This window comes from Lissotriton helveticus, chromosome 7, assembly GCF_964261635.1.
Source record: "Lissotriton helveticus chromosome 7, aLisHel1.1, whole genome shotgun sequence".
NCBI lineage: Eukaryota > Metazoa > Chordata > Amphibia > Caudata > Salamandridae > Lissotriton > Lissotriton helveticus.
The window spans coordinates 753,303,837-753,331,313 of NC_136068.1; the positions used below are offsets into that span (position 1 = coordinate 753,303,837).

At 40.6% G+C, this 27,477-nt stretch overlaps 1 protein-coding gene across 4 annotated transcripts in view; it reads right to left on the reverse strand.

Moving 5' to 3' along the window:
• Nucleotides 1-27,477, reverse strand: part of P4HA2 (prolyl 4-hydroxylase subunit alpha 2) — a 285,306-nt gene that overhangs the window by 34,459 nt on the left and 223,370 nt on the right. For 2 of the 4 annotated variants that reach the window (XM_078653103.1, XM_078653104.1), the window contains 3 exons: nt 26,893-26,992; nt 18,554-18,607; nt 14,408-14,467 (listed from right to left, as the gene is read on the reverse strand). In XM_078653103.1, the coding sequence (XP_078509229.1) occupies nt 14,408-14,467; nt 18,554-18,607; nt 26,893-26,992 (214 nt within the window). Of the gene's footprint in view, nt 1-14,278; nt 14,345-14,407; nt 14,468-18,553; nt 18,608-26,892; nt 26,993-27,477 lie in introns of all 4 variants that reach the window. The other 2 variants (XM_078653102.1, XM_078653101.1) reach the window with 1 other exon arrangement.

Consider the following 27,477-nt stretch of genomic DNA (forward strand, 5'->3'; position numbering starts at 1 on the left):
AATAAGAGAACAGGATTACCCGTCTAAAGACCCGGAAGAAATGAAAACTCTAACAAAATGGAGTGATAATATAGCCGAAGGAAAGCACAATACCATTGGTGCCATGGAAAGTATGTACAAGAAAATCCGTAGAGAGATAATAAAGATACACGAACAGCGTAAAGCCGCACAAGTAAGCGAGAAAGAAAGTACCTCTGATCCTGAAGAGGAAGACGATGAGAATACTGCCAGAATAGCGTATGTAGGAAAACCTAGATTTCCAGATCGCCATTTACGTCTAGAACCCAAGTCTACTTTCCATCATTCAGCACCAGAACAAGGTTCCCTAGAACAAGTATTTCAAGCTACCGATCACATTCTGAAATCACGAATCGGTTATAGTGAGTTAAGTACTATGCATGAACAGGAACTAGTCCGATCAGCAGTCAGATGGATTACTGATTCTACCACTTTTCCAGACGAAATAGTGGCACAAATGTTTCTGAAAATGCCCCCAGCCGAGCAGCGACTGGTGGGTATGTATATGATTCAGCACCTCATTACTCTGTATGAGGGTCAACATTCTGATCCAGGCCCGTTACATGATATCCTGAACGAGTTACTCCAGTACAAATGGAGAGGTCTAGGTACCGATTTAATTAGTGTCATTCTAGAACAACGCCACAAATATAGAACATTCTTGAACCCGCATTTTGTTCATGTCTCACCCCCAGAAAGTAAATCATTCTACATAGACAGACAGAATCCGTTACGAGAAGTCCACCCAGTCAGAGGAGAGGGTGGCGAAATGCAGCGAGTGTTTGTATACACTCCGATCACAAAGATGGAACTCCTCGAAATGAAGAAATTAATTCCCTGTCATGACAAAGATCCAGCAGGGTTCCATAGAGAATTAAAAGACATGCTCCGTATGGGAGAATACACTTACCCAGATATCATTAAAATGTTAAAGGTTCTGCTGCCCGCAGGGGTGTATGAAAAGCTAAAGGAAAAAGAATGGGAGGTGGGAGAGAAAAAGATAGATTGGGCAGTCCTAGAAGCAGAAGATAAGATACGTGTACCAGGTACTGGTCTTGGAGAGAAATGTAAAGAATTACCAGAATTATTAATTCAAGTTTTACCCAGATTATTAACAACGAGAAAAGAAGACTGGGATGCAATCTCAGCCTGTAAACAGAAACAAGATGAAGATATTAGTGATTTTTATTCTAGGTTTGAAAAGTGCTTTAGTATCAACAGTGGTCTCAAGACAAGTAGTGAGTCATACCCTCACCTTTTCGTTACCAAATTAGTCGAGAATTCAAGTCCACCAATTAAAAACCGAGTTCTGAAAGTCGAAAGTACCTGGCAAGCAAATACTCCGTCCCAGATGCTCCAGATGCTCCAGTACCACCAGAATAGAATCAGGGAAGAGCAAGAACACGAGAGAAAACGTATGAAAGACACGAAAATGAAAGTACTAGTTGCACAATCTGTTCCTCAAGACAGTCAGAAGAGGGGTCCGAATCAAGCCAGTCATCCTGCAGCTCCCGTTAAAGGGAACTGCAATTATTGTAAACAGCCAGGTCATTTTATAAATGAGTGTGCAGTTCTGAAACACAACATAGCTACTGGTAAGACTAAAGAAAGACCACGTCCGCCTAGACAGGAACAAGTTTCACAGATTCCTCAGCCACAGAATGCACAACAGACAGTTACAGTACCGCAGCCTATTGCTGCAACACAGCATGTTACATCGCAGATGTACCAGTATGCACAGTCTGAGTATCCAGAGTACCAGCCATATTCATGAAACAGCCTAGAGAGGGAGGTAGGCTTGCCTCTCATCGAGATACCTGTAGATCAAGAAGGTCCCTATGTTCACAGTCAAGTATTAGGGAAAGACAGAAAGTTTTTGATTGATACAGGGGCAAGTAGGACCACAATTAGTCATGCCGAAGTTCCAGGGGCTCCGCTCTCAGGCTCAAGAAATGTTTCCCTTGGATTTTCAGGAAAGCCTATCGTTAATGAGATTTCAAAGCCAGTCACTCTAGAAGTAGGTCCATTGTCCCGCACTACTGATCTGTTACTTACTAAGTCATGTCCAGAAAATCTATTAGGCATTAAAACACTGAAAGAGTTAGGTGCAGTTATATGTTGTTCCCCAGAGGGAATACGATTGTTCCTACGTGACTTTAAGGGTCACTATGTATTACGAGATTTTGATTCCAGACTGTCTAAAGTTCCGCAGCATTTATGGGCGCAAGGTCCAACTGATGTAGGTTACATGCAAATCACACCCCATCGTGTGACTCTCAAACCAGGTGTAGTGTTACCACGAATCAGGCAGTATAGATTGCCACCTGAGGCTGTAGCAGCCTTATCCAAAATTATAGACGAGCTCATGGCTCAAGGAGTAGTTGTAGAAACTGACTCCAATGTATGTAACTCTCCGATCATTCCAGTCATGAAACGTACTGATCCAAATGCACCCCCAGTATATCGATTAGTGATTGATTTACGGGAACTTAATAAATGTATTATTCCGCAGTACCCAGTTGTCCCAGATATCTCTTCCCTGTTAACTGCTATTGATTCCGAAGCCACGTTCTTCACTGTCATAGACCTCAAGAACGCATTTTTTAGTGTTCCCATCCATCCAGACAGCCAGTTTCTTTTCGGATTTTGTTTAAATGGAAGGAGCTATATGTTTACACGAGCTCCTCAAGGTTTCACAGAAAGCCCTAGTATTTACAGTCAAGCACTTAAGAGACAACTAGATAATATTCACATGCCAACTGACACTGCCCTGCTCCAGTATGTCGATGATCTACTGATCACAGCCCGTTCTGAACGTGCTTGCGAGCGAGCATCCCTGACGGTTCTGTATTTTCTAGCCGAGATGGGGCACAAGGTGTCCCCTTCGAAGCTTCAATTCTGTGTCCAGCAAGTGGTCTACTTAGGACACTTACTGTCCAAGAGGGGTAGGCAGTTGACACCAGACCGTATCCAGTTAATAGTGAGTCTTCCTCAGCCCAGGACCCAGAAGGAGGTACGTGCCTTTATCGGCCTTACTTCTTATTGTAGACAATGGATTCCCCAGTATGCATTTCTAGCCAAGCCACTGATACAGTTAACGACACAGGAGGCAGCCGTATCGACTGTCCTCCCTTGGACATCTGAACATACACTTAGTTTCAACGAGTTAAAGAAAGCTTTATGCCAAGCTCCAGTTCTAGCTACACCGAACTACAGTAAGCCTTTTACACTTTTCGTTACTGAACGTGAAGGTACAGCATTATCTGTTCTTACACAAGATCAAGCAGGACAATACAAGCCCTGTGCTTATTTTTTCGAGCACACTAGATCCTGTAGCCCAGGCTCTGCCTGCGTGCCTCAAGTCAGTTGCAGCCACAGCACTAGCTATCAGACAAAGTGATTCCATAGTTTTAGGACACTCCTTGACAGTACAAGTCCCACACTCCGTGGAAGTTCTTTTAAACCGAACACAAACACAGCACTTGACAATTGCACGTTTAACAGGTTATGAATTGACACTGTTCCAGCCACACATAGATATTAGACGCTGCAACATCCTGAATCCTGCTACACTGTTACCATCAGTTAGTTCAAATCCTGCCGCACACGACTGTGTGGAAGTAGTCAACATTACGACAAAGCCAAGACAAGACCTGACAGACATTCCGTTACCAGATCCTGACCTGACACTTTATGTGGATGGTTCATGTATGAGAACTAGTACAGGAGAACTAGTCGCCGCGTATGCAGTGACTACTGACACCGAAGTTATTGAAACACACCGTATTGATACCCTGTCCGCTCAAGCAGCAGAGCTAGTTGCTCTGACACAAGCCTGTATACACGCCAAGAACCTGAAAGTTAATGTTTACACAGATTCACGTTACGCATTTGGAGTTGTACACGACTTTGGAGTGCTCTGGCAGGAGAGAGGTTTCATGACTTCTCATGGAACCAAGATTCAGCATGGTTTCCTTATCCAAGCTCTGTTAGATGCAATACATTTACCGACATCTATCGCTATCATGAAATGCAAAGCACATACGAAAGTCACTGACATTATTTCTCAAGGTAATGATCTAGCAGATCGCACAGCCAAGCTTACAGCACAGACTCTAGACAGTCCAGTTAAACATGACACACACTCCAGATCTGACTACATGTATGACAGTTAAGGACCCTACTCAAGATGTCATAGATATCCAGTTACATGCTACTCCCGATGAAACCAAGAAGTGGTCTGAACAAGGAGGGGTCCAGACAGATCAAGGATGGGTGACGAAGGGTAGGACCGCATGGTTTCTCCCCGACTCTATGGTTCAAGTCATCATTAATACCGCACATAGTCCAGCACATTTAGGAGAAAAAGCTATGTTAGACAGTATCCAGAACATTTGGTTCAACAAGCATTTACGAGCTGCAGCCAAGCAGAAAGTCCGTACCTGTATGATATGTTGTCAGTTTAATCCAGGTAAAAGTGTCCCGGTGGAACAAGGTGGTTTCCAGCCTCCTGACCACCCTTTTGAGGTCCTCCAGATGGATTATATTCAGAGGGAGCGATGTCGAGGTTTCAAGTATGTTCTTGTAGTTGTATGCGCTTTGTCCAGATGGACAGAAGCATATCCAGTCCCAGATTACACAGCCGCGACCACTGCCAAGCAGTTGGTTCGTGAGTTTTTCCCTCGATATGGACTCCCTAGAGTCGTATATTCTGATAACGGTCAGCCATTCTCATCTGAGTTGATGAAGCACGTTTCCCTGTTGTTAGGGTACCAGTGGAAGTTTCATTGTGTACGCCATCCTGAAGCAGCCGGTCTAGTCGAGAGACATAATCAGACTCTGAAAATCCGAATTGCCAAAATATGTAAAGATAAGGGTGTGGACTGGCTAGTAGCTCTGCCAGTTGCTTTGTTTTATATGCGCATGGTCGCACATTCCAGATCAGGTCTGTCCCCGTATGAGGTCGTATTCGGCCGCCCCCCTAACATGTGGGGTACTCCTAGACCCCGAAGTATTACTGATGTTTCATGTAATATGCTGACAGATTACCTAGCTTCCTTGATGTCTGCCCTCAACTCATGTCGTTCACAGGTTGCCGCCACATTTCCAGACAATACCGAGGTGGCACCGCATGAAATCGTTCCAGGTTCGATGGTGCTCGTACGTAACTTCGACAGATCAAGTCCGCTGGAGCCACGTTGGAAGGAGCCCCGTCAGGTCCTCCTCACCACCCGTACAGCTGTGAAATTGGAAGGACGCCGCGGCTGGGTGCACCTTTCGCACGTCAAGAAATTCTACGGATTGAAACCGGTCTCCAAGAACATTTCCCAGGATATCAAGACTTGTCAAAACATTGTTCCTAAGGACTGTCCCGCAAATGACATTGACACAACCCCTCCCCTGTTAGAGAAAACTCCGCAGCAGGAGTATAAGCAAAAGCTAAGGTCTAGTAAAATAAGTCAGTCAGTTTGATTGTATAAGTCCTCCCCTAGGTGAAACGGTTAGACTGTTTCTGACATGTATAAAATAGACCCCCATAGTGAGAGAGTCAGTCAAAACTCAATCCGATGTATCGTTTTTCTAAGTTTCATATTATTTCTCAGCCTTTTGATTTCCTGCACTAGTTACGCATTTTTCCTGTGTTTTCCAGTTCCTCATGTAAATAAGCCTTCTAATGTTACAGTAGAGCACACGTTTAGTGATCTGCCTCCTCACGAATATTCATACCGCCTCGCTATGCGTAACAATACATTTATCCGCATGTTACATTACTCACACCAGGCCAGCAATGCCACTAATTGTTGGGTGTGTGGTCGACTCCCCCCTTTCCAGACGTCAAAGGGAGTTCTGCCACTTTTTCCTTATCCTTTTTCACATAATGGTTCGTGTGGAGCATGGTCCACGCTAACGTCATCCTTAACAGATATGTCTTTTCTTAACAGCACATGTTTCCCAGACAAGCAAGGTTTCCCCCACAGAACAGGTTTAGATCTAGAAAATGAAGTGTACAATTTAGGTAATTATTCGTCGAATTTTATGGTCCTGAATGTTCAGTCTGATACTACTCCAGACTCACCTGCTATTTCAGTATTACCAGTCAAAGGCGAATTATGTGTCCGTAATTATGGTTCTGTACACGTAGGACATAGTGATTGTACTACTATTATCCAGTATAGTGACAGTGGGAAATCTATTTTTAAAGCTTCACGTCATTCTTATTTTGTTTGTGGTCAAACCGCATATGTTCGTCTGCCCCTCGATTGGGAGGGAACCTGTTACATTGCCTTCCTACTGCCACCTGTTTTCCTAGCCCCACCTGACTACCATAGGAATTCCTTCCTAGTACATACTAGACACAAGAGAAACCTCCCGATTGTCGATTATACTGAAACTGCTGCAGAGCAATTCATTGATATTGATAAAGGTGTGTTCCCTTATTTAGGTACAGTTGTAAACAGTAAGCTAATTCGTAGGTTAACAAGAACCCTTGAAGTTGTAGTAGATGAGACTGCCTCCGCTCTAGGTAACTTAACCGAAGAGCAATCCTTTATGAGAATTGTTGTGCTCCAGAATCGTCTCGTCCTTGACGTCATACTGGCCGATAGGGGCGGGGCCTGTAGAGTCATCGGATCCAGTTGTTGCATTTTCATTCCAAATAACGCGCCATCTGTTTATTCAGCTATAACCAGACTTCATAAAATTGCCCATCTGTTACACCAAGATCCAGGCACCTGGACATGGTCCGGTTGGTTCTGGAATATAATTTCCGCCTGGGGATGGAAAGTCCTGTCCTTTCTAGGTATCGCAGTAGCGATCATATTCAGCTGCTGCCTCTGTATACAATGTGGCCCTGCGATTTGCGGCATGTGTGCTACCACTTGTATTCCTAGTCCCAAGCCCCGTTCTAAATCCCGTTCCAAGACAATTCGAGATGAACAAATGGTACTGTATGAAATGATAGATGGTATCATGAATATTGATGTTTCCTGATGGAAACGTAGTGACAAGGAGGGAATGTGGAAAAGTAAATTTTGTCATGTTCTGTGTCCCTACGTGTCATCCATCATATGTTATGTGTGCATGATCAATATGCGTATGTTATTCCCCATGTCCGATTCAAGACGCAATTATAGTTGTGTCCACCTCTGGTATGTCATTTCCCAGTCCCCATGAGTAATATGAGTATCAGGCCTATGTAAAGTAATGTTGCCACGTTTCTCAGTGTGCACGTTATTTCATTATAAAGTCCCCGTTTCCAGGCCTCAACAGGGCCCGGACATCAGATTCAGCTCCTGTCTCCTGAACCCTCGCTGAGGAGCGATCCAGCCCCCACCTGTATCCTCGACCTTTCACTTACTTCCTGCCTCGCAGTGCCCGGTGCAGCTTGGCTCTGCCTCTGAGTCTGCCAAGACTATGTTATGATTCCAGCTATCAGTTTAGTCCTCCTTCTCTGCATTCCTAAGCTACTGAACTACATCAATAGTTTCCGTCATTGTCTAGCCTATGCGGCTCCATGTTAAGAGAAATACTGTATTTAATGGTCATTTAATATTCTTCATCACGCACTATATGTAGAATAAATGCATGCTCCAGTCTTAGAGTCAGTTAGCTTTTCCCCTCATGACTTCTAGTTTATATCAACATGTTCCCTAAACATCAGATACTAGATAGGGTTTAGGTACATGTCGCTCCGACCCTCCAGACTTTAGTCTCTGCTCCTAGCACAGAGTTCATAGCCCCCAGCTTCTCCTCGTAACACGTCATTGCCAGTTTGCGCGCACCACCAGGTTAGAGGCCCCGGCTCCTTAGGTAGCCCCCTCCTATGTTTCCGCCCATTCATGACATATTCTGTTACGTTTGCATCACATGTCTGAGTTACACCTTCTTTTTACTCTTATCTTTCGCGACTGCTACGCGTCACGCCTTCTGCTCCACCCACTGCTACGCCTACTGCAATGTAATGCTATGTGTTTGCGTTATGTATATATGCTCATGTATTGTTATTAAAAGTGAGCGCGCTCATCCCAGACCCAGCCCCAGCAGCTGCTGGGCCCTGTCATCCTATTCCTATGCAGGTTGTCCTGTTCCTGTCCTTATGCTGTATTAAACCTGCAAAAAACTCCTACTACCTCGAACCTTGACTCTTATTTATTGAGCTATCTGTTATGATATATGTCTAGTCAAAAATAGGGTATTATTTATTTATTTACCACAATTCCTTGCCCAAAACCCATAAGAACAGATCCCCGCCACCTGGACGCCCAATAGTTTTGGGCATAGGATCAGTTTTAGAACCTTTGTCGAAATTCGCTGACCAATTCCTCAAACCCATTGTACAAAAGACACCAACCTATCTAAAGGACACTCGGGACTTACTCAACTCTTTAACAGACATGATTTGTGAAGAGGGCACCACACTACTAGTGGGACTAGATGTGGAGTCCATTTATACCAGCTTACCACAAGAAGAGACGTTACAAACACTAGAGAACATCCTATTTATGACCGATTGGAAGTATCAGACACCTTGTACTGGAATGCTGCCGTTTAGCACTCACAGAATCTTTTTTTTAATATAATGGAACTCTATATATTCAATGCCATGGTACCTCCATGGGGAGTGCTTTTGCCCCTTCAGTAGCGGGATTATATGTCAGCGATTTTGAGTTCAGATATGTACTGAATAATACCAACCCTTTCGTCACCAATATATTGTTCTGGAAACGATATATTGATGATGTGATAATGCTATGGAGAAATGACAACAATTTGGATCTATTTATTGAGTGGCTCAACAGACAAGACAAATGTCTAAAGTTTACCTTTACATCAAGTGAAAAAAACCTGGACTTCCTCGATATTACCATCTTCGTGGAAAGAGGTAAACTGGAAACTAAGACCTATTCAAAACCTACCTCTAAGAATAGTCTTTTACCTATAATAGTTTCCATCCTAAACCACTGCGGGACAATCTGCCGTATAGCCAGTTCTTGAGACTGAAACGGAACTGCAGCCAGATCAACACCTACACCGCACAGGCTAAGGAACTGAGTAATAAACTGTTAAGGAGGAATTATCCAATGAAGACAATTTTGAAATGCCGCAAAAGAGCTAAACACCAACCCAGGGAATGTCTTCTGAAAACCACAGTAAAAGAACCAACTCCAGACCTGATGACATGCGTCACAACTTTCAGCCCCGCCACTTATGAAGTTCAGAAAATTGTGAAAAGAAACTGGCGCATCTTAACATCGGGCAAATTCGATTGGCCAAAACCAAGATTTGCCAATAAGCGAACACATAACATAAGAGATATGTTGGTACATACTAGACCTCAACAACGCCGATCAATAACAACAATGAGGAATCTAGAAATGGCTCCAATTACAGGCCACTACCCATGTGGCACGTGTTTGGTCTGCAAATTGACAACAGTTAGCAAAATACTTAAACTAACTGAAACTTTCACATGGACATATAAACAGCACACAAATTGTAACTCAAAACACGTTATTTATTTAGTGACATGTCCGTGTGAAAAAAAGTACATCGGGATGACGACCAGAAAGGTCAAAATACGGATTGGGGAACATAAAAGCAACATAAGAAACAAGAAGAACACGACTAAGTTATGTTCCCACTTTATTGAACTGAATCACAATCCGGAAGACTTACGATGGACAGTGATTGAGATGCTCACAAACAAGAGCCATAACTCTGAAACCCTCCTTTTTGAGAAAGAACAAAGGTGGGTGGACCGCCTGGCCACGAACATCAACGGCCTGAATGATAATGCACCATGGCACCAGTTCTCTAAATGATTTACCGAGGATGCCATAAATATTTTGGCCTATATTCTATTTGAGTTCTGATATGAAAATACAAGAATTCTGATCTCTATTTAAGAACAACAACAAGCTGATATAGGAAGACTGACGATCATTGAACAACCTAGTGTCTCCGTCTTACTTTGAATTGAACAAGCACAATACACCTATATGCATATATTATATCAGGGTTGTAATTACCGCACTTCACGATGGTACATTGTGATACAAGATAAAAATCACCTTCAGCAATGAGGTCCAAAATGAACATAAGATCAGAAAAATTCATAAAGTAACATTTATTGACATACACAGAGACTATGAGTCGGGGCAAATGTAGAAAACCACATGTATACAGAAGTTATTTAACGATGGTACACATGAAAAGGATTTCAGAGAAGAATACCAGTTTAGGGACAATGTTAACAGCAATTTTGAAACACGCTCAACATAGAGTTATTTCCACATCGAAAAGAACAAAGTTAATGCAGAATGACTACAAGAACGTTCGAAGTGGTTTAAATAAAGTTTCTTGATACATCTGAAGAACGCAGTAAGTCCTATCTTGATTTCGATAGTGAAAATCATTGAAAAAGCCCTCCGGAACGTAGTTTCCGTTTCCGGGGCAGAGCCAGCACAAACAACGGAGAGTCTCCATACTGCGGGTGAGTGCAAAACGCGACCGTAGATTTATAATTTACAGACGCTTGCAATATTGTTTCTAGGCTGACCAATTATAATTCTGTTCCCCCAGCCTGCGATATATAAAAATATCAATGCCCCACTGACGACTGGTCGATAAATATGTGAGGTAAATTGCACCAATGTTATTCTATTATGTTAAAGATGCGAAGTTGGAACACTTATAGCTAGCAATTCGTACAGTCGCTACGAACGTAACGCATAGCAGGTTGTACCTAGACACCTAATTTAACTTAATTCCAGAAAATGACAGCGAACTCAGTCTAGAGAAAGAGCCGGTGAGTTGAGGTCTATATATGGAACCAAGGTCAAGAACGTGTTACAGATATATATATGCAGGGTCACCGACTATGTTTTTAAATAAATGCATAAAGACAAGGGCATGTTCTATTATGAATTTTATTATGATTAGTCCCCACTGCCGTTTGGTAAAGAACTGAGTGATACAATTGAGCAGTAGAGGTAATATAAAATTGCTATACCAGACGGCCAACCACAATACCAACGTGGACTTCAACTGTTCACATAGTCCTACCTCCCGCAAACATAACACCACCAGAAATAACTGTGAATACTACTGATATCCCCTTCGAAGCTAACACAATGACACTCCTTACAACTAGCTCCCAGAGTAGCTATAGTGCATAATCACTTCACCAAGTTCCCTAAATTATAGGTACAACGTTTTTTCTTGATAAGATTATATAATGTATGTCTGTTTTGCCTACAAGTTCTTTTTTGTGTATTCTAGGTACAATGAAACCTCAAACAATAGACAAGTGGTGAACAAAATACCCACAGTAAGCACTGCACAAATAGTGTAAGCACTAAAACCTTTTTTAAACGTCCTGACGAATGCTCTACAGACCCGGCTGGGCGAGGAGGAGCAGAAACATGTTGACTGATTTTTCCAAGTGGTATAACAGGACCTAGTAACTCGGTCTTTTGGTATACCCTATCTATTTTATTGACAAGCAACATCTTACTTGTATTAAAATTCCTATTTGATGTTAGCTTGTTCTTTTTAAACTTTTTGTGGGCACCTTACTCTCTCTGGACACTACCGCGCTGGACCAGAGGTTACCTCAGGTTGAGGTGGGCATACTGCACATTTAACTAACCCTATGACTATGCCATAACGCGTGTGTCGGGCGGAGAAAAAGATATACCGCCCTTAACAACTAAATCACAGTGTTTAGGAGGGTTTTTTAAGTATAACCAAGGTAACGCGGTTACAAGTGTCCATTCCCCCCCCTTTTTGATTTCTTGTATCAGTAAGGTAGTCAAAGGGATTTGGAGCACCCTGCTGACACGTCACAGCTGAATTACCACAGGAATCATGGTCGATGTGGTTCAATGTTGCTCGCTTCACACACAGTTCTCACAGTTTGTTGGCCAGTGCCAGTACCAGTATTCTTTTCAAGTGTATCCCCAGACACGTGTTTCTAGATTCCTCTTTCATCAGTGGGGAAAATGTTCATAGGTCGCTGGACGTGCTGCCGCAGTTTCCTCAGGGTTAGTGCCACTCTCAGCGCGCAGGTGCTCACAGAGCTCGTCAGCTCACGGCCCACGGGAGCCATCTTAAACAGTCAAAGGGATTTGGAGCACCCTGCTGACACGAAACAGCTGAATTACCTCATGAATCATGGTCGATGTGGTTCAATGTTGCTCGCTTCACACACAGTTCTCACAGTTTGTTGGCCAGTACCAGTATTCTTTTCAAGTGTATCCCCAGACACGTGTTTCTAGATTCCTCTTTCATCAGTGGGGAAAATGTTAATATCAGTAAGGTAGGATATATTGTGCGTCCTGTTAGGTGTGTGTATATTTTGCTTCAGGTCGGATTGTCACTGTTCTCACATTTTGCACATTTTAAGCATCAGGAAAATGGCATTTGCAGATTATCTGAAATACACTGGTGATGTTTACTGTTGGGGTCTATTATGGAGTCTCCCTTACAAAACCTTGTTGCTTTCTCTAGCTTTTGAAATTCCCTATCAATGGTTTGAGCTGTTCTTTTCGGATCCAGCAATGCAAAACAACTAACCCAGCTGGTGGGGGGTGATTCTCCAAATAACTCCTTCCTCCTATGGTGAATAGGGCTGAAGTTGACCAACACTTTGGTGTGTCCTACCCAGTAATATACTATGACATATTGTATCATCATCATGATAAATTAGCTCTGTCTCTTCCGACAATCTGCGAAATCATTTATTTAAAATATTGTCGCTTGACTCAACAACAATGTGCCCCACCAAAGCGAAAATCCTTTTGCTACAAAATCCCAACAGTGGAATTTGGCACCATGGCTGTATACGGCTCAGTCTGCTTTCTGCACTGAAATCGACTTAGTTTCGAACAGCTGCACCAAAATTGTGGTAGGTACTGATGGATCTTTCTGTAGCATTGGCTTTGGGCCTTTTGCTTTCTGGATGTGTCACAGATCTTTTACGGCACAATGGAAAAATATTTTCTTTTATCTATTTAGGCCTGGGTTCAGGCTTATACACTTCTGTCAGGTTCCCATGTGCACTTTATAGGTACAATATTTTAGGCGTAGGATTTTTCTATTTGGGGAAGGAATAACACAGTGCCTCTTCCTCAAATTCAGGTAAGAAATGGCATGAATATTTCTTTGGAGCACTCCTAGGAAAGGCAGTCCGCATATTACTCATTTGAATACTCAGCTTGGTGTTTCCTTCATTACAGGACAGTGACTAACTCTTCTAACACAGGTTTGTGGGAGTAGCCATTGTCACTTTGGCACGGGACTTATTTAGCTGGAATGGTCATTAGGGTGTGCAATTTATATCTTTGAGTTCAAAACGGAGACAATTGATAAAGACATCATGCCTCTTTCCTGCCTATTTATGCTGTCCTACGCAATCACAATTTCTCAATTTGAAATTTAGAAATCTTCCTTTATCCAGAGATCAAGTCACCACAAGATTCCTCTTTGGTCATGACTTTCTTGATGCCCATCAGAGCTGAACAAGACACTGGCAGCAATATCAGAAAAAGAAAATCTAAAAAGGGCACAGAAAAAAAGGACACCACAAAGTTGCGGGTAGGATCATACTGCAAAACTGATTGAATATGGATACAGCCTCAAGTTGACATTCATCAGGCTTTCTTTGTTTTCAACAAACTTCTCAGACAAATCGTAGATCCACCACTAGTTGATAGGAGAATATAAAGTAAAGTCGGGTAGAAAAAGAAGAAACATTACATAAAAGTAAAATAATTTACAAATGGGTAAATGAAGGTGGGCAGGCAGACAAAAAAAATAATCAGAAACAAACATGCAGTCTATGCTCAAACAATGAACAGAGCGATAAAGAAGACATTGTTTCTTTATAAAATGAGGGCTCTGAAAATCCTATACACCATGTGGAGAATACAGACTCCTACCTTCTCTATTACCTTACAATTAAAAGGCAGACTCCCCACCTAAAGTACTGAAAGAAAAGTCCATTCAAGATAGTATACAACATTGTCTATATATTCCATCAACCTAGCCACCAACTCCCCTGCCCCCTCGTGTTTCCAAGGAATCTATTCCTACTGTTCCAAGTTCCAAGTCCTCAATGAATTGGATCACAGCAGGCATTCAAAGTTGGCAACAGAAAGAAAAACAAGGCAGAGCTGGCGTCCTGTATCCTCCACATGGCTCAGGGATTATGAGTTGCATGGATGTAATTTGATCTCACCCTCGAGGGAAAAATACTTACGTAGTTTAAAAAAGTTGCCACACGATTTCCAGTCCCTAAACGCTTGAAAGCATCAGGTTCCTCTTTCTATAAAATCAAATGTAAGAGTGACAGACTGAAGCATAGAGTAAAGGACACAAAGGTACTTACATAGTTAAGATACGTTGCTAGCCTATTCCCATCCGTTTTGAGGTTCTGGTCAAAGGGACGCTGTAACAGATAACAACTTTAACCTGAATTCGCACAAGGATTACAGATCTCAGCCAATCTTTTTTTGGTTTCATTTTTTACTGCACAAAGTCATTATAGGGCCCTTAAATTTAAAACAATCAAAAGCCATATTAGAAGTTTAGGTAGAGAAAAATATGTGAGATTACACCTTTAAACCAAGTAAAGCAGGCAAAGACGTGCAGGGATCATGCCCTGTTGCCGGGGAATAGTAGTTGGCAAATACTGTAGGGTTTCCAGTATGCAGTAATCAATTAGAGGGAGAAGCAGACTGTACATCCACATGCCAGCATACTGTTGGGGTGTTTCAAATAGAGTAGAGTTCCATCTTAAAGCAGCAGTTCATCCTGGCAGGAAATTAAATAATTTCCTTTTTTTAAGTATGGGCCAATATAGTCCAGGTAACTATCACAATATTAGACATAAGACTCTCAATGCAAGCCCAAGTATTACATTAAGGACAGAGTAGCCTACCTGTTCTATTTGAACTAAAAAGACGCCAGTAAAAGTGAGAAATTTGCTAGTAAGTTTTTAAGCAACTTCTATAATTTGAACGCTGACATTTCATTTGCTTTTTTAAATTCTCCAGTTTCATGTAACCAGTGATAATGCAATTCACAAGAGGAGTACAGGACAATTACCAGATATGATCGTAAGAAATTGTGCAAGAGTGCAGGGGAGAATATGGAAGACAGTGTGAAATAAAGGAACTCAGGCAGATGAGAAAGAGAAAATGTGAAACCGAGCGAGAGAGGGGGACCTTACTTAGGAATCAGAGGCTGAGCAATAAACAACAGTACAGAAAGTAATACTAATTCAATATTTCAAGTCGAAAAAGACTAAAGCTAATGGACAGACTGTTGAGAGACTAAATCTGTACTTTGGTTTGCCTTATAACTTTTTAAAGGATTCTAAGATTCTTTAATTTCCCACATTGATAAACTATCTCTGATCCATTAATTTAATTTAATCCTGCCACACCCCAAAAAGAAAAATACTCATGATGATCTGCTGCTTTAAGAAGTATTATGATAACAATATCATAATAACTTAACCTGACGGTGGAAGGAACCAGTCACCTCTAGCGAGAGATATTTCTACAGTGTTAAGTCATCACAGGAAGAAAGTACTTCAGCCAGAAGACGCGCTCTTTACTAAATCACAGGAAACAAATAAGGAAAGACATAATGACCAAGCAAGGAAAGATGGTCCAAGCAAGGTACTGCTACAGAATTATAGAGAGAGTTTCAACCCATCTCTGGATTTCAATGTCCTCTTTGGATCTTACACACAAAAGAACACACAGTGAACATCACATTGGGACTGTATTTGAATTGAGCAATTAAGAAGTAACTTCAGCATGTTAAAATATTAAAGACCTGACACAGTTGACACAGTAAAAATTCATCCTATTAACAGTCATAGTGATTTGAATTTAATACAAACGCAGGGCTCTTCCTCAAATATACTCTTATTATTAGACATAATGTTGTTCCAAAATAAGCCCTTGTCTTTTAGAAGAAAGCAATCTACTAATATATTCTTCACTTAAAACATTTACATCACAGTGTAAATAAACATAAAGCAATACATTGCGTAACAAAGGACCAAATTGCTTGTTTGAAATGCCTTACATCGACACAGCAAAACAATGTAGTAATTTATTCTGAGTGACTTTCTTTCTGATTCAGATCTTGTGGGGAGGTACATGCAATCAAAGAAGGGAAAATGCAAATAGTCATTAAATAATGTAATTCTTCGCAATCAGCAAAGAAAACTGAAAATCAAATCAACGGTTTCTCAGGCAGAAGGCGCAGTTGCAGGTCAAATAATGATACGAACACTCCTTCTGTATATTCCAACAGCAGGTACAGCATAGAGACACTTAAGAATTTGATGCAGCAAATTCTCTTAAGTTCCAATTTTCAATTATTATTAGCACGTATTTACTAAGTTCAGACCATGAGCAGATGTTTAATGCTCAGAAATTAGATATCTTAAATTTAAAACTAGTGCACCAATGTAATATTAAGGCTAATGCGTTGTGAACATACCTAATCATTTAGATGAAAGTGTCCCAAATGTCAATGTGTTTCAGGGCATTATCCCCAATTGAAAAGGTCTAGTGTTGCATCCTAAAGCCAAATAAGAGCTTAAGAAATCAACAGCACTTGTAACTAGGCAAAGACAGTGAGGTCATGGTTAGTGACTGATCATTAGATGCACCCCAGAGAGAACCCGGTCATCTTAAGTTTCGGAAGCTTCTCAAAACTTTCCTCTTCCCCCAGGGCCCGTGATTTAGCATCTCCCCCTTGGCAAACTTTGGTTCTACAGCGCTGGGACGCCTCCGGATAACCACGTGCTCTACAAATCTGCTTCCATTCCATTCCATTCCAGAGAGTTTTCTATTGCAGAGCAGATGCAAAGAAATTATAACAAGGTAAAGGAGTAATCTCACATTATAATTGTGCTGTTTTCTGTTAGACCTCAATGTTTTAATGTTGCAACTGGAAACTGTGAAAATATGGAAAAAGTAGTGAGCTTCCTCACAATATACATTTTTGTTGGAGGGTGGAAATCCAAATACATGCATGTGGCTACTAAAAAAGTGAAGTACAATTTTTAATTCTCTACTGTTTAAAGCCAGAAAGCTGGTTGTGCTTCAACATGGCCAAAACAGAAATCTATTTGCTGGGAAACAAAACACGAACATCTTATCTTCCATGTGAGCAGAAAGCTAGAAGGGTTGTTTCCTCAGTGCAGAAAATAAGGCATTTAGGCTACATTTGTGCCTGAATTTCGCTGTCATGCGGTTGTGTACAAACTGGACTATTTGGATCACTGATGCTATCCGATCTTCATCCCTGTGATCTCATTTAACATTGGTGCCCAGAGGAAGGAATTTTCTAAGCTATTAGAACACTGAAAGGTTGGGAGCTCCTTTGAGGACAATGAAAGACCTCAGGGGTTATAATGGCTGGTATAAGCCTTTGCTCCATCATTCTAATTTTTGTCTATCTGTTTCCCCTTTTTTAATTTAGAACATTTCCTCAGTGGGTGAATGTTCTAATAGCCTAACAGCCCTTCTGCCTCTGGCTATACCAGTTGTTCAAAGCCCTTTTCCTTGGTATAGTTGTATTACGGAGTGAATGTTCTCCCTTGCCCCTGTATTGGATCCATATGTTTACCCGCACCCCCACCCACTCACTCCCGCCCACCCTTCTCCTACACCTATCTTACCATTTATCCAGTTTTTGGGTCGATAACCCTCACTTGGGTGCCATCCCTGTTTTTTCCTGGCCATCCAATTGCTCAGCTACATGTGCCTCTGCTGGGATGTCTGATTATTGTCCTCGTAGTTGGCCGCTTTCTCTGGTTATGGCGTTCATGGTACAATTGTGAAACTATTTTGCATTACAGATCCCTATGTAAGTCAAGGGTCTTTTTACCCATTACTGGTATCATTTTACAAGCCTTTGTACTGTATACATTCTATAAAATCCAATAAACAAATGTTGCAAGAAACAGTGATAAGCTCTCTTAGGGCCCGATTCACAAAGGCAAAAGAAGACCTAAGTCTAAGTTTACTACTTTTTGGTATTCATAAATGTAAGTTATTACTAGAAAATTGACCAATTGTATACATACTACTAGAAACATTACTACTAGGAAACGTACTAGTAGTAAAGTTACTGTTAGTAACTTACCTTTGTAAATAACAAAAAGTAATACACTTAGACCTAAGTCTAAGTTTCCCTTCGCGAATCAGGCCCCTAGATGGCATGAACATTATTGACAACCATATAAAACACTGTGATAAAAGAGTGACTACGTAAGCTAGTAATCACAGTTAGACTGCACACATGATTTATATTACCATCCATGTGTAACTCTGTATTATTGTAGGCAATAAATTGTACTTTCATACCCAGCCTGGTACTAATGTTATGGCAGATACTAGATACCAATTGAGTCAATGAACTAATTCAGAGTTACTTGTCATATTTAACCATATATTTAGGTAGACATATTAGAAATCAACAATCATCATTTTGGAATGTTCCTTACCCTTGAAAAGTCGAAATGTGGCTCGTACTGACCTCCCATACCGTAGTTTGCAACCTAGAAAATATATACAAAACATGTTCTCAGACTTTCAACAATGTCATAATACTGTTTTAGCTTTAATAACGGGTTCTTACGCAAGAAGTTTGTCATGGCTTAAGACTCAAGGCAGTTTCACACCAGGAAAAAACTTCAGTAAATAATCCCTCAGACACTGATTTAGGATCTCTAAATATAGTGTGTGCTGCAACTAAGATTAAAAGAAAAACCACAAGTAACTCTCCAGAAAAAGATGGGCACTTTACTGAAAACAAAGTTAATGAAAGGCAGGTCACAGGGTTAGATGTAAAAGAGCACCTATGAAAACAGGACACTGTTCACTCCTTGAATAGAGGGTACAAAGGAATGATCTATCCATGCACTGAAGAGTAATCATGTGAAGAAGGCTGGGCTTGGAGAATTTAATGTGGTGAATGAAGGGAGCAGCTATATGTTACAGAATCCGACTACATCATGACGGAATTTAGAGAAGCAAACATCACTGAAGGAACTGAAGAAAGATAAACTACCACTGTCAAGAAAGCTTAGATGGTGGCTGCAATACAAGAAAGAAGATGGTTATGGAACAAGTAGATACTGTTTTGAAATTATGTGCCAACTGTGTGTTGCTGACAAAGCTCTAGCCACTGAAGATACTGGAAGATGGAAAACAGTCTAGGTGTCAAGACAAAAAGATAAATATTGATTGTTAGTGATTGCAATAGGAAACCCAAAGCTCACAAAAAAAGCCAATGCACAGATAAAATATTCTCACTTCAAGCTGCCCTATTAGCCCCTTATACTACTCCACAAATTACTAAATTGTGAAGGTAGTCAGTGGGATATGCAATACGACCAGCCATGCTTACATTTCAATAGATATGATTCACATAAGCTAATGCCTACGACATCCACAGATTCCCACCTGATAAAATCACGATTCTCTATGCACTAAACCTATGAGAATCATCATTTCCACCTATTACCCAAGCGACCCACAAAACCACCTTGGTCGACCTTTGGTTCATTAGGAAATAGGTGCGGTAGTTGTAGACAACCCCTGTGAATGCTTATTTGACCTAAGTCTATAGATTATGTGGAAGAAAAAAAGGAAGAACAAGGTTAATTCAACATTTTTTTTTTAATTTAATAATATAGAACATTATGATACGTAATTTTTCCATTATTCCCTGGTGTTCTAAATATTCAGCGGCTGTTGTAACAATTGCTCTCATTTTTCCGGTGCAACCTAAGCATAAGCACAATCAAAAAAAAGGGGGGGGCAGGGGCTCAATCAAGTGTTTAATATGGCAACCGCTGGCACGCTACATGGCGAAGGGTCGATCAGCGGATCTGGTTCGAGTAAACAGAATCAATATCACGAGCTGAATGCTAAAGACAAAGATACAACTAGTTTACAGCAGGAAGTAAACACGCAGGAGATTCTGGAGGAGGCCGAAATACAAGGCCAGGGAAATATGGTACGGCGGGTCGAGACCAGGGGAGCAAAAAGTAAAGAAGAAAAAGACAAAAACCGGGAAAAAACTAAGGAAAAAGAGAAAGAGAAAGAGAAAGACCGACCGAAAGACAGACCGAAAGATAAAGAAAAAGAAAAAGCCAGAGAAAGAGGCAAAGAAAAAGAAAAAGGCAAAAACAAAGACAACGAGCAGGAAAATGGTTCGGAGATCCAACAGACGCAGGCCAAACTAGAATTACAGGCAAAAAAAGGAAAGCGATTGCCGGCAATCAAAAATCTAAAATCGGCTGCTAAGTCAAGTGGGTTGCCACAGGATTCCCAGCCGCGGATTTCAACAATCTTCTGTCCAGTTTCCAAAGAGCCCGCCAATCAGCAGAACCTGGTGGAAATGGAAATCAACGAAAGCATTATACCTAAAACTCATATAGACAATTTGAGCGAGCATCATGGCACTTCAGAGGTGGGTATCAAGAATGGATCTTCGTGCACCCCAAATTGTACTACGAGTGTCAGACTCTCAGATCCTAAAGATAAATCAGAAACCTTTGAAGAGGGTAAACAAGTCGATGAAGAAGGTGACTCGTCAGCCGATTATTGCGCCCCCGACGCATTATTAACAATAAACGCGAGCAGTATAGTGACAAACAGCTCAGCACACATTGAAGATGCAAGAGACTAAAACCTAAATCCCAAGCCAAACCCAAACATCTCTAATACAAATAAGCAGGGAACGGACCCGGAATCTGAGCCTGAATCAATATCAGAGTCTGAAATCTATGAGACAGTGATGTCAACTTCGAGTGAACCTCAAGGATTACGATACGAAGAAATCCACACAGACTCCATTGATTTATCTGATTCCAACTCTAGCTCCAGAAAAAACAATAACTCTCTTAAAGATAATAGTGCTAAAAAAAAACAAGAAAGAAAAAAAAGAAGACAAAGGAGACAAAACAAATTGTTGGACGAAGATACTACCGACCAAGGAAGTAACGTAGACCTATTCTATCGGTCTGATCAAAAACACAGGAACACTTCCCCATACGCTACGACCAAGTTGCACTCAAAAGTTAAACCAAAATTAATAGGCGATGATATGGTGGTAAGTGAACCATCCCTGGTAGACGTATTTAATTCAATAAAGAAGTTTCAACTAGATGTTAAATCTGACAACAAGAAACTCCAAAGGGCAATCAGTAAAGTAGGCCAAACATGTTTGGAAATTTCAGATAGAATGGCTTCGGTCGAACAACGCACCGAGAATCTTGAAACCGACGTCCTGGCTCTGCAGAAACAAGGTCAATCACAAGAGGGGATTATTCGTGATCTAATGATGAAGGTAGAGGATCATGAAAACCGGGCTCGCCGCAACAATCTACGCATACTGGGGATCCCCGAGGGAGTGGAGGGGAACGATCCAAGGAGTTATATGCTATCCATGTTCAAAGACTCATTTCCCGAGCTTGCTTCATGGGATTGGGAGAAGGAGATCCAGCGAGTCCACCGCTTTCCCTTTACCATCAACAAAAGGTCACAAGGATCAGAGCAATATCCCAGAGCAATGCTTGTCAATTTCGGTAACTTTCTTTTACGGGAAGCAATCTTTGACTTGGCAAGACCGACCAGAAAAAGACAATACAAAGGATATGCTTTCTTTAGCAGACCCGATTATGCCCATGCAACGGTCGAGTTTGCCCATGCAACTCTTTTCCCCATTTGAAAAGATCGGTGCAACAGTCTTCTTACTTAATCCAGCCAGACTAAAAGTTATATTTAACGGCACAACGAGAAGTTTCTCCAGTGAAATTCAAGCGCAATCCTATTTGGAAGAGATCTCCGACCACAGTAAAGATAAAGAAAATCTTTCCAAAGGGAAGAAACACAACAAATAGAGACCATATGTTTGCAGTCAATGAGTCGAGACATAGGTAGAGAGGGAGAGTTGAGAATCTCCTTGAAAAAGTGGGTTGACAGGTAGTATTATAGTGAAATAATTAAATGCCTATAACTGATAGTTGTTGAATAAAATCACCGACTAGGATCAATCAGCTCTTCAGAAGTTACAGGGGTCAGGGCTTAGAGACACCTACTTCCGAAGGATCTGCGAGATGCCCACAACCTGGGCCCACGGGCAACAGGTAGCCCCATTAGATGGAGGGGGGAGGGGGGGGTTTTAGCTGTTGTGGGGAAGACGGGGGAGGGGGAAGGGGGCATCGGTACAGGCAAATTGAAAGGGTGGAATTTATGATCAGGCTTAGATATAGGACAAGAAGAGCACACTGTCATATGACCAAAAAAGATTTAACTATAGAAGTACACCAAATCTATAAAATAAATGGCTAAATTGAGAATACTAACTATGAATATATGTGGGCTCAATGATATCAAAAAAAGGCAAAGATTAGCATTAGGTCTACATTCACTAGGGGCAGAAATAATATGTCTTCAGGAAACACATATCGAGGGGTCACAAAGACATCTGTTTAAAGACCTGGGATATAGAGTTGTCGTCGCCGCCACCTAACCAAATAAAACTCATGGGGTAGCTATTTTAGCGCGAGGTGGGAGTTTGAGTTTTTTAAGATCAGCTTCAGATCCATCTGGTAGATGGGCTATTACAGAGTGTCAATGTACAACTGGAAAAAAATTTACTGTCTCTTCAATCTATGGCAACATGACAGACGATCCAACACTGTTACAGTTTCTATCTAACAAATTAGCACACTGGCCCGTTCCTATTATCATGTGCGGGGATATTAACATCAATCTCCCGCCAACTTGGCTTTCGGAACTAACATTTAAATATCAAGGCCGGAAACCTAGAACATACCAGGCCTTGGTGGAACTCTGTCATGTTCATGGGCTGGTAGATTGTTGGGAGATGAAAACACCGCAAAACCCTGGATATACTTTTTTTTCCCACCCCCATCGCAAACTGGCTAGATTGGAAAACATGTTCATCTCCAATGTAATTCTATCCAAATGCTCTATAAATAGGCTGCCGAGGGTTTTTTCTGGCCATAATCCTCTACTTATGAGTTTTGATATTGACATTATTAAATCTGATCGCAGTAACTGGACCTTTGAAAGAGCTCTGCTAACCAACGATCAATATTGTACTCGTATGGATCAATGGATCCCAGAATTTTTAAGTTTCAACATGGGTAGCGCCCCCCTAGAGGTGTTCTGGGACTCATTAAAGGCAGGAATAAGGGGGGAAACCCTCAGATTTTCTATCCAAAATAACAAAAAAGCCAAACAAAACTTAAAAGATCTAGAGGAGAATTTGGCCAGGAAAGAAGAAGATCTAATTAGACTACTTCAAGGGGGGAACAACATTGAAGAGGCAATTAGAGATGTAGCGATAGCAAAAAACGTAATATCTGAAATATTCACTCGTAAAGCAATCCTCAAAGCTACAGCGAATAGGGAAAAAATCTATGAATGGAGCGAACAGGTAGGGCACCAATTAGCTATTAGTGTAAGAGAACAAAATTCAAAAAATACGATCAAAGCTATAAGAGACCCAGTTCTCGGCCTAACTCACGATACAAACGATATTAGGGATGCCTTTAGGAGATATTATGCAGAGCTTTATTCTGAAACAGATATTAAGCAAGATAAAATCGATGAGTATCTAATTTCGGATATAAGGCCCTGCCTATCCAAAGCTGATGAGGGAATTCTCGCTGAAACTCCAGACTGGATAGAAATTTTACTATCCATACGCAGTCTTCCATCTGGCAAGGCATCAGGTCTAGATGGTATTTCCGTGGAATTTTATGTCAGATTCAGTAGCTCAGTCAAAGACATCCTAACTCTTCATGAATGGAAATCCTCCGGCTTCTTGGGCATGTGCAAAAATTGTAGTATTCCCCCAAAAAAATAAAGATCTGACAGAACTAGGCACATACCGTCCTATTACCCTAATTAACAACGACTCTAAAATATATTCCAAACTGTTAGCAAGCAGATTGGCACCTTTAATTCATAAAATTGTATCTGCTAGACAACACGGGTTCGTCCCTGGAAGATCAACCACAGATCACGTCCAGAGGGTGATAACTCTCTTTGATAAAAGGTTCGGGGAGATTTCAGGATACAAATTAAATCAAACTAAAACCCAGATTGTAATAAATAATAACATCAGTGTGGACGATGCAAGAGTTACTGATAATGCATTATATCTCGGCGTTAATATTACATCCGATCTGAATAAACTAGTGGCCCTGAACCTAGACCCTTTATTGAAACAGACAAATAAACCCTTATTGAGACTTCACAACCTGCATTTAACAATAATCGGAAGATGCAATCTCATTAAAATGGTTTTTCTGCCCAAATGTTTGTACTTCTTCCGGGCAATCTGTCTTAACTTTGACATATCACTTTTTAATGAAATAGATAATATGCTATCTCGCTTTGTTTTGGGCTATGGGAAAACACGAAGAGCCTATAAGCATATCACACATTCAAGGGATAGAGGTGGCCTAGTCCTCCCTAATTTCAAATTCTATTGGTGGGCTACAACCATCAAATACAGTTGTTTACTGTTAATCCCCAAACAAGACTCAACACCCAGTTGTCCGGTTCCAACTCCACAGGAACTAATCTTGGGTAATAACGCCAATAACCACCTTTGGAAACTACCTTATGAATGCCATCTAAAAAAAGAGCGATTTAAAACACTCAAGGGTATTTACACAGTTTCGAACATGGTTCGGAAACATCTGGCGATCGGCAGGTTTTCATTTTATACTCCGATAGAAAACAATACCAATCTGCCTGAAATTTTTTTGGATTCCTGTATGCGGCGATGGGTTAGTTTAGGAATCTCGCAACTTGGCTCATTTTACGATTCCACGGGTTTTTGCTCATTTGAATCGTTAAAAAAAAAATACGGGCTGAATTCGCATGATTTTTTAAAGTTTTTACAATCAAGAGATTTTATTCTCAAAAAGGGGGGACCCAATGGTTGTTTTAAGAAAATCCCCACAATTAACACTGTGGTCAGCTCGGCCAGGGTAAAAATTGGAGACATTTATAAAGACCTAATTGCTGTACTACCAGACGATGTGGATAAAAATGCAAATAATTGGCAAAATAGGATCGATATTACAGAGGATCTAGCCCACAAAGCACTCGAACTATCCAGTTCTATTCTAATGTCCACCAAGCTACAAGCTCAGTTCTACAAAACTTTTTTCGACCTTTATTATACACCCAAAAAAAATTAAAAATGGGGGAGGGGAAGGGGACTCTGCCCCAGATGCAATAGGCCTAAAGCCGATCTGATACATATGCTGGATACATGTCATACATTAGATAATATTAAACGAGAAATCTCTAATTTCCTATCTGAAATATTCGAAGTCAATATAGAGATCAGCACAGCAGAAATCATGTCAGGGGTAGATAAAGTTATCAGACCTATTGCCATGCAGGGACTCATATATATTGCTATGGCGGTCTTAAGAATCTGTTTGACTTCCGCATGGCTGGATCAATATCCACCCACATTTCAACAGTGGCGGATGCGCTTCTCAGCTACATATAATCTTGAAATTGCCATTTACAGCCGGAAAGGTATCAAGAAGAAAATAAAGGGATTAAAAATTTGGGACCCAGTTAGATTATGGCTAGCGAGCCCAGCAGAGATCAATAATGTAATCGAGATGTATCGAGTTTGTTAGGAATGTAACGATGTGTTTTTTTTAATTTTATTTTTATATTCTTCTTATTCTTCAAAGCCTGTATTTTCCTATTTTTCTTTATAATTTTTCATTCTTTAATTGCTATTTTTCAAATTTCAAATTGTTACCTGTACCGGGAGTAGGGGTTTCAGGGGGGGGGCAACCGTGATGTAAAAAAAAAAAAGTTAAAAAACTCAATAAAGACTTGTTAAAAAAAAAAAAAAAAAAAAAAGAACATGATGATATTCAATCCGATTGTTCCCATCCCTCTACTGGCAACAACTGGGTAAAGTAGGCAATTTCTCACAATTACTGCAACACTTCTGTCTGATCAATTTAGGTTTCTGTTTAGAAGTATCGAAAGGTGCGGGGAAAGTGTTGTAAATGCTCAAGAATCCCCACTCCGAGTGCCATCGCAATTTGTCGTGCCAACTCCAGTGGAGACATCCACCTTCCTACCATACAGGTGCCTAAACAGCAGAAACATCTGCACTTCCAGCATTTAAATATCTGCAGATACTGACACTAGTTTGCCACTTTTAAACAATATTTATATATATATATATATATATATATATATATATATATATATATATATATATATATATATATATATATATATATTGACAATTTGTTTAGTTTTAAGAGTGTTCGAAGGCCTGGGCATGATACTAACTAGGACTATAAATGAAATCGATAAAATTCATTCGTAACATGACTTTTCTGTCTGTATTTACCCTTTTTATATTAGTCAGGGATAGTTAACGCAGTTCTAGAACACATTTTAAAGTGTTTTTTTAAATTTATTTTTATTGTTTGGAGTACATACAGATAAGGACTAAAAATACAGACTTTAGTTGATTTTGCTTATTTTAATACAGCCCAGACATTAAAATACCGGTGGTCGTGTAATGCCAGAGTTTACATGCATATTCAGCAATTTTTCACATGTACGTTACACTTGTACATGAAAAAGGTGTTGTAAATCTCACTTCCAGTGTGTTAGTTATAAGCGTTTTCACTGAATGCATTATTTTATTAAACCAGTATGTGCACTTATGACTAATATTTCCAAGTTGATATAGCCTCTATTAGAGTTCCATAGCGCTTGTTGAGATGAATTATTTAAGTACCTGAAGTAATTCGGCAGTCTTGACGGTTAATCCTGTAATGGCTTGCATTCGTCGATTCACTCGAGCAACCACAGGATCATCGTATTCTTCCAACCAGGCACTGAACAGAAAGGAAAAGAGATGTACAACCACTATAGGAAAGCATCATGTTTGTCACTTCACATTACATGCTATGTCTCTCATTGAACAGTTTAACAAGAGATCTCCTCTTGCGAAGTTAGAGACCTGCAACAAAGTGTCCTAGTCAGTGTAGATAGCTGCTGGAGTTCATGTTATGTCAATCATTTCCTTGTTTTACACTGATTTGTTTTACGTCATTGACATTGCAGAGCAAATAATGTCAGCCACTCTGCAAATATGGTGCTCATAAGTGATATTTCTTATTGAACGTATTCAACATGTAATAACAAAACACACATTGATGTGAGAGGTCAAAGAAACTGAGACACTTGAAAATCAAAATGTAATGGTAACAGACCCAAATGATGAGTATAGCACACGCAAGTGAAAATAGAAACGAACAAAGATACTCAAAACTAGTATGAACAGTAGTGAAAAAACAAAGAATAAGCTAAAATGATGCAG